General features: G+C 41.5%; 1 protein-coding gene across 2 annotated transcripts in view; it reads left to right on the top strand.

The window, feature by feature from the left end:
* The window catches only part of ube2j1 (ubiquitin-conjugating enzyme E2, J1), a 36385-nt gene extending 30677 nt beyond the window's left edge, over positions 1-5708 (top strand). For both annotated transcript variants that reach the window (XM_034579648.1, XM_034579649.1), the window contains one exon: positions 2329-5708. In XM_034579648.1, the coding sequence (XP_034435539.1) occupies positions 2329-2607 (279 nt within the window). In that variant the 3' untranslated portion in view covers positions 2608-5708. The remainder of the gene's footprint in view (positions 1-2328) is intronic.
* The last annotated feature ends 2815 nt before the right edge of the window (positions 5709-8523 follow it).

Consider the following 8523-nt stretch of genomic DNA (forward strand, 5'->3'; position numbering starts at 1 on the left):
GATGAACTAGACTTGCCATCTGTTCGCTGAAGTTGGAGGGAAAAGACTTGTCCGGAGTAAGATAGGCCATCCCATGGTATCCCACATTGCCTTGCTGCTGTACAGAGACCAAGGGGATTTGGGATGACTGTGTACTGCTTATTGCCTCCCTCAGATTCTCCTGGCTCCCTCCAGCCACACTCTAATTGGATGAATTTTGTGTTTTCTATGTAAAAAGCTGAGGCCATCAGCACAGCTCATTGGTTAGTCATCCTCCTCACAGCCTCATTCTGACCACTCATTCTGTGTGATTTGGTCACTTTTAATGAACATTGGCATCCTAACTTTATGTTTCATAAACTCTGATAATAAGTTATTTATGATTGAAATGGGAGCAGATTTTAATTGTGCTGATCAGGGAATAGAACACGATGCCTCACAAAAATCTGGAAAAGATGAATGCAGGGTTCACACAACTTGTGCAGACACGATGTGTGTGTTTGTGTGTTTCAGCACATTAAAGCAGAGTAGGGCTGCAACTGATGATGATTTCCATTATTGATTAATCTACTGATTAATTTCTCATTTAATCAGTCGCCTGGATCATAAAAGAGAAGATAATAGTGAAAAATGCTCGTCACAGTTTCCTAGAACCCAGGACGATGTCTTCAAATATCCTGTTAGTTAAGAACACAATCATATTCAGTTTACTGTCATAGAAGAATAACACAACTGGTAAAATATTCAAATTTAATGATCCAGAAAATTTGATTCCCTTTTGCTAAAAATTACTTTCCAGCATCTGAGCTCCATTACAGCAGCTGGAGATGATCCATTGTGTTTGAATGTTAAAAAGCTTAAAAAGCAAGATTAAAAAAAATCACATGATTAGACACATGATTGGTGTTCGGCAGCAAGTCAAAAAACATCTGGGAGAAACTGCCTCTCTCTCACTCTCTAGCCGATTATAGGGAAATGGATTTTTTCCCCCTCAGGAAGGTCTGATGAAGGATTTAAAACTTGAGCAATACAGGGAACTAAAAATACAACAAACAATCCTGTTAGTGAGCATCAGATTTCATTAAAAGAAATAGTTGATGTATAAATATTGTATATTCTGTTATCAGTTCAACAAATACTTACAACAGAGAAACGTTATCAGAACACAACAAACACATACGAAGGACCACCTACTCTGCTGGCGTCTCTGACCCACTACAGTTTAAACCTATGTTTACGCTTCTCAGCGTCAATATTTTTGATTTGTTTGTTGCCACCACCTCATAATGATTGATACTTTTCTTAAATTGATCAAATCTTCCTTTGTAGCTGCGGGCATCGATTGCTCCAGCCTTTCCTGACTGCGCTCACTCTCTGTCTCTCGCTCAAGGCGACACACACTTGTCTCTCTATGGTTGTAAGGACACTTATTTGCATAATGCATTCCAATCTAAACCTAATTCTAACCCAAAAACCAAGTCTTAACCCTCAAACAGCTCTTTGAATTTGTAAGGACCAGTCAAAACGTCCTTTCATCCTGTCATCTGACTGTTAACAAGAACTGGGTAAAAACAACACTTGGTCTTCATGAACACAAATGACAGTTTGACAGAGCGGGGAAGTGAGATCCAATCACAAGTGGTGCCAGGAGACACATTAATGATGAATTTTAATACCAGCGACGAGCTTAACACTCTCGACTTGTGATCAGATCTCTCAGGACAGATGTTAATACGAGTTCTGAACGGGGTCTTAGTCCAAATGATGGAAGCAATGAAGATGTATAAAAAACCCTCTGCAGTTCCCCAATCTGTCAATCTGGGAACATGTGTAGATTGGTTTAAGATCTACTTAAGCTGTATATAGAATAGTACAGCACCCTAATATGATTCTCTGCAGAGGTATTTTTATACATGTGAGTTGTTGTAATCATAATATTCACTCTATATGTTATTTGAATTCGGGACAGATGTGGATGTATACATAAAATTGACTGGTTGGCAGGGGCTTAGAACATTGAGGGTATAGTTCAGGCAGGAAGATGTTTAGTGGAGGTTTATGGGAAGTCTGTGACACGTCTAAATGAGCTGTAGACATGTATTTATGCTTGTACAACATGAAAACTGTCAGAGAAATGGCTGCAACAGATGTAGTGATTCTGAAATGTTAGAGAATAAAAACGCATTCCAACATCGCAGTGACTGAGGTGTAGCGTGAAAACAGCGCAGCTGGAACCACAGGACACAAAGCGTATAGCTGATGAATCGACTAATTGTTTACACTTCCACAGCCTCATTTAGTCTCACTGATAATAAGCCTCGATGCTGTTCTCCTCTTCCTCCTCCACAGCCTGAGGCGTCTCCTGCCACCGGCGTAGAGGGATCGCAGCCCCAAACAGCCCCCAGCACTGGTCGCCCTCTCAGTCCCCGGCAGCGTCGCACCCAGCAGCACAGCCACCAGGGTCAGAGGGACAGCAGGCCGGCGTTCCCAGCGGCCCCTCGTCAGCCTCAGGATGAGAGCCACGCGGGCTCAGTCGCCCTCATCGTGGTGCTCACCCTGGCCCTGGCTGCACTCATCTTCCGCAGGATCTACCTGGCACAAGAGTACAAGTTTGACTACGAGCTGTGACCCCACACAGACACACTAGGCGACCCCTCCACCACCTCTTCCCCCTCCTAACCCCCGGGTCAGCCCCCTCCTGCCACCACCTCGACTGAACTTCGACCAGCTGAAGTGGAAGCAAGACCGAGGACAGCGGCCGACACACTTAGTGGCATCCGTGCCCGTCTGCCCATCAGCGGAGGGTGCGGCCAGGAACTGTCATTCCTGCAGGGGGAGCCACTCCACTTACTACAACATCTCCAGGGTGTCTTTTAGGCAATGTGAATTTTACTCTCCAGAGTATCATGCATTTTTAAAAATGGGAAGTTTAGTTTTCTTGTGATCGGCTCAGCAGCCACATTCACCAAATGTCTCCCTTTGTGTATCTGTCTGTCCTTGGGCTGCCGCTAATTCCCTTTTATTTTATTAAAATTGTAATATGATATGCCAACAATGTAGAATTGTGGGGGAATTTGTTCTCAGAGTAGTTATTTGATCGCGGAAGCAACTGCACAGAAAATGTACTATAAAGAGTTCTTCTTTCTTCTTAATGGGCTTTGACTTCCTCTTCGACACAGGGCTTTATTTTAACAGTGCAAGTGCAACATCCAGTTTAATGTGATGACTATTTTAGCTCACGTGGGTGTAGCTGGTGTCTTTAATCCCCCGCTCCATGTCTCACAGTGTAAATGGTCTCATCATTGTACAGTAGCTGATGTGATACAGCAAGAATAAAGCAGGACATGCATCTGTAGTGTGTTGGAAAGGAGGCAGTCATTGATGAGCCCTCCGGATCTGATGTGTCCTGTATAAATGGACACAGTGCTGGGTTACTACGGACCAGTCTGATGTGGGGGTCTGTGTGTGTGGCTGCACCTTTCACATCAGAGGCTGCAGTTTCATCAACACACAGTTTGTGTACTGCCGCGTTTAGACGCCGACAGGGATTTAATGAACTGAAATATTTTATATCCAACATACTGCAGCTGTGATAACAGATACTTTAAGAATCAAAGAGTTGCTAATGGCTCAGTGCAGACTGATTTACTAACATCCATGAGATACGTCATATTCGGTGACCTTGTGCAATGTGGGACTGCAGGGCTGTTGTATCACACTGTCTGCTGGTGAGGTCACATAGAAGGTCACACTTTCTGACGCAGGCCATGAGAAAACGTGACCCTGTTGTCCCTAGGATTTAAAAAGTTCAACTATTGTCTCCTGCTTGGACTGTGTCCTTTTCCCTGTTTTTCAAATTTAAAAAAAATCTCAAATGTCATCAGAGACATTGACCATGAGAAGACGTTACCCCCATTAAACCTGCATATTAAAGAAATAAAGAATATGTAGAGTCGAGATATTATCCGGTTTCTCTAACAATGTTCGGAGAAATAATATTGTGTACTGACAACAGACACTTGTAAAAAGGGTCAGTGCATCCGTGCAACAACATGTCCTGCGGTCTCACATTAAAGGTCACACCGGCGGTTTCACACATCAAAGTGTGTCTGCGGGTGGTGGGGTCGTATGGAGCCGTGTGCGGCGCCAGATGGAGCAGTGTGAAGTCTGATAAATGTCCTGGAGTGATGTCACTTCAGTCAGTGTGGGATGGGCCTGAAGACTACAAATTATTATTCTTTTTCTTGGTGGTGGGTGAGAGTTACAGTATATTAGCCACTACGAGCATAACACCTAAATCTCCAACCGGACTGTTGGTGGCCAAGTTGCATTGTAGGTAATGTAGATATATATTCAAATTTTTCTAGCCACAGTTTCCTAAAGAACAAAAACATTTTGACTCTTCTCATATTGACATAAGAGATCTGTAACTTGTGCAGTGCTCACACTATGGTCCATAACGTTTTTACTGTCCACGCAGACAGCTATACCTCCTAGTTTCAGCTGCAGTTGTGGCATCAATGCAGTTATCTCTCTTAAGTCTGTACCTGTCTCTCAGAATCAGTGTGAGAGTGACTGTTGTCTGCGAAACGCACAAAGTGTTCAAATCTAACTCTCCCATGAGCTGGACACGACATTACCGAAATCAAAGAGAATTTCAAGGAATTCCAGGGAAGGTAGTGAATCGTCTGCGCTGGTCTAAATACAGCTCATGGGGTTATAATTCCCATCAGTCCTGTCAGGATGATGAGGTAACTGTTCCAGAATTGGCTACTGAAATATAGCTATTATCACCATGGCAACGTTTACCGATGAGATCATTTGAGGGGATTATTCGCACCATTAAACCGACAGGTTCAGTTCAGGTTTGACTCATTGGATCTGCAGCCTGGCTCTGCCTTCACACCTACATCAGTTTTTATTTATTTTCATTTGAATCTGGAAGTGTTTTTTTCTTTTTCTGCTGACACTGTAAATCCATTTGTTTATCTCTCTCCTCCCTTGCTGCTTCTCTCCCCTGCTGCTTCGCAGTATTCGCTTCGCGTCCCTGTGCATTAATCTCATTTGACTGGCATTCTCTGAAGCTGTATGCAAACACTCATTTCCCCCCTGCTTGTATAAATAGACTGGAACACTGTCTAACGTTTACCCTCTTTGATAAACTTTGAGTAGGGCTTTTTTCAGTCTGATGAGACTCACGGGAACTGGGAAGCAATTCATAATTCATTCCGATAGATTTTACAGCATACAAATATCCAGAGGTGGTCGTAGAAGCCTACCTGTTGAGTGGAACAACTTATCTTGGTAGTCTTTCTCTTAGATGAGCAACATCTTATCCCTGTATACCCGTGCAGGGTTTACTTGAAGGCAGCAGAGTTTCTCACAATCTCTCCATTTCTGCCTCTTTAGTTAGGCTGGTGAACTGACATGAACAGAAAATAAATGACTTGAAGGATAACATGTATTTGCAATGTGTGAAGTTTTATCATTTCTCAATTATACCTATACAACTTACAGGGAATATGTAGGATACTGTTAAATGATCTTGATGATTGGTTTATTTCCAGGTTCTAGTGTTAAAACACAAGTAAGAGTCTAACACCATGTTAATCATTGCTGATCTAAAAAAATGTCTGCCTCATGGTGATGCTACAGGAAATGTCTGTGGTCATTGGATTCAACCTATGGTTATAATAACTGTCAGTTGTAATAAAGTTTAATGGCAATCATACTATTTGTTGACATAACTCAATCAGGATCCAAAAATCTCAGGCCCACGCCCCCATGACATGTCAAGAAACCTCTTTTGCCTTCTGCTCCGCAAAGGCTAGCTACACATTTCGTAAACAAGAATAACCCAAAGCATAAGTGTGACATTATTCTATATGAATTTAGAAGAATTTAAGTCAGATTTAAGTAAGATACACATCAGTTAAGCTTTGCTAAAAGCAGAACCAGCCAGAGCTACTATGATGTGATCGCTCCTCTTGATGGTGGCAGGATGGTTAGTGCGCTAGCGGGAACCCTTCTGCATCTTCAGCAGGTATCCCAGGTCCGCCCCTTAATCTCTACGTCTCACCTGAGTGGGGGAGCAAAGACTAAAGCTGCCTCTCAATTGAAAAAACGAAAGACAGAAGCGCAATGAATCCTGGGATAGGTTTGGCCGGGAGGTGATGTGTTTGTCTGCCACATTTTTATTAGCATTCACCCGCAGAAGGGTTCCAACTACTGGCTCTCCTCAGCCACAACCATCTTGATCTCTTCGGAGTGATGTCACAGCCACCTCCTCTCCAGTTCCACTTGCATCTCCCAATCAGAAGCATGATACAAAATGGAGGATGGATCGTTGACTGTTATTCTTGCTTTTGCACTTGTGTTCGTTGCCTGTCAAGTATCAAGTTTCAAGCATAAATCAGGTTTCATATGTCAAGTCTGGACCTGAAAATCTGGAAATAGGCATCGGATTTAATATTTAATTGTTCGGCTGGTTAATTGAAATAACTATCTACAAAAACATGATTAACATAGTTTTGAAGGCAGGATGTTCTACTCTGTCTAATTTAAATAATTAGAGAGACTTGAAAGACTTGAAATTAGCTTATGAAGAATGAAGACATAACTGGAACACACTCTCAACACCTGACTTCGGTCTCGCTTTGTTTCAATAGACCTAGAATTATTTTAATAATTCACAACTTGAATGGACTTTTTAAGATTTGGAACCAAAATTCAAGATTAGACTCTGACTTTTTTGATTGATCCCACACTTGGGACTTTGGTCTCATACCTGCTGTAAAACCGCTCTGGTTTAATTAACTTTTATATAACATACATTATTTAAATATATTATTCTATGAATTAACATTTCGTTCAAACAGACAAGAAAAGCTGAAGCTGAGAAAACACATTTCCTTTATACAACATTTTCCTTTACATTGCCTTCAGAGTATTGCCTTAAGAGTAACAATTTGAGCTCTTGTGCAAAGTCTTTGTCCAAAAATTGGAATAAAATGATCAGGCTCAACAGGCAGAAAATCCCAGTAGTAAAATGGTTTGTGTCACAGTTTGGTTAGTCAGCCCCAAAGCCCTTTTTATTCCTTTTTTTAAAAAAGGGAAATCTTTTCTTGTTGATGAAACCCCCTCAGTCGCTGAATGCTCAGAACTAATCTTGGCTGGACACAGTCGTGGAGAAAACATGATTTTGACTTGATAATACCTTTTAATCTTTTGAGATCAAAAACACTTTGTCAAGCGGGAGGAACAGAATGTTCCTCCGCCTCCACAAAGACTAAAGTCAGAGCTCGCGTAAGGAGTCAGAGCCGTGTCACGCAGGTCAAAGGTCAAGACAACAACAAAATTGAGGTGGGGGGGAATCACATTTTGTCCATGGACGTATAGTGAAAAGTGGATTTGTTAACTTTTGTAGGAGACCCATTTTAAAAAGTATTAATCGTGAATAAAGTGAGTTTGAGAAGGAAATACTCCACTGGCTGCTTATGTAATTTCATATCCGCTGCCTTTGTAACCCTGCAGACTGGGAGGAGCAGACACACGTGGACAGCCAAGTCCTAATGTCATTTTGAGACTATTTTACAAGTGAGATAGAAATAATTACAGTTTTTCAGCCTAATTTTCTGATGCAAATCAGTTACGCTTAGTACAGACACAAAATCCTCCAAAGCACTTTAGTTTTTCAGACCATTCTACCCGCCTTTTTTTTTTGTGTTGTTTTAATGTGTCCCCTTTAATAGATTGTCGTGACAAAAATAGTTAATGTAGAAAATAGTGAGCCAGCCCATTGGCATAAAAGTAGAGAATATAAATGGAGATTTGGAGTGTTCAGTAATAGTCCTACACTTTTTAAATACAAATTTGATCCATTAAGTATTTCACCCAGCCAACTTTATAAAAGAAAATAACTTTGACTTTAAAGGTAAATGTGGGGGATTTAGTGGGATCTATTAGCATATAATATACATAATTGTGTTTTCATTTTTCACCTGAAAATAAGACTCATTGTGTGTATCCATTATCTTAAACCCCTTAGAGGGAGCAGGTTCTCTCCCCTAGAGTCCACCAGGTTTCCACACTAGCCCTGAACGAACAAACAACAAACACTGGCATTTTTTTATGTTACTTAAAGCTGTGGTGGATTTAGATATGGGCGGCATATAAAAAAAAATGAATAAAGCAAAACAAAAAATACCCTGTATGGTTATATTCATACGTTTTCTATCTCTCAGTGGCATCTAATGGTATGATGTCACCGTGTGGGTCAAGTAACCTTGTTGGACTGTGCGCCCCAGATCTAGTTTGTGAGCCAGGCACATTTCTGCCTCCTGAGTGGATCTCACAGTCAGACATAGGAGATGGGGAGATGGATGCAGGTACAAGCCAGACGTCATTTGTATGAACGAGCTGATGTAAGTGACGCAATCAGACATTTTTCTCACTCTCCAAAGACGCAGCATCAGAGACTTTCCTGAAGAGAGGGAATGAAATCTTTATTGTCCCTGAACACAGACTATACAATTCTAACTACTT

The sequence above is a fragment of the Hippoglossus hippoglossus genome, chromosome 24 (assembly GCF_009819705.1).
Source record: "Hippoglossus hippoglossus isolate fHipHip1 chromosome 24, fHipHip1.pri, whole genome shotgun sequence".
Taxonomy (NCBI): domain Eukaryota; kingdom Metazoa; phylum Chordata; class Actinopteri; order Pleuronectiformes; family Pleuronectidae; genus Hippoglossus; species Hippoglossus hippoglossus.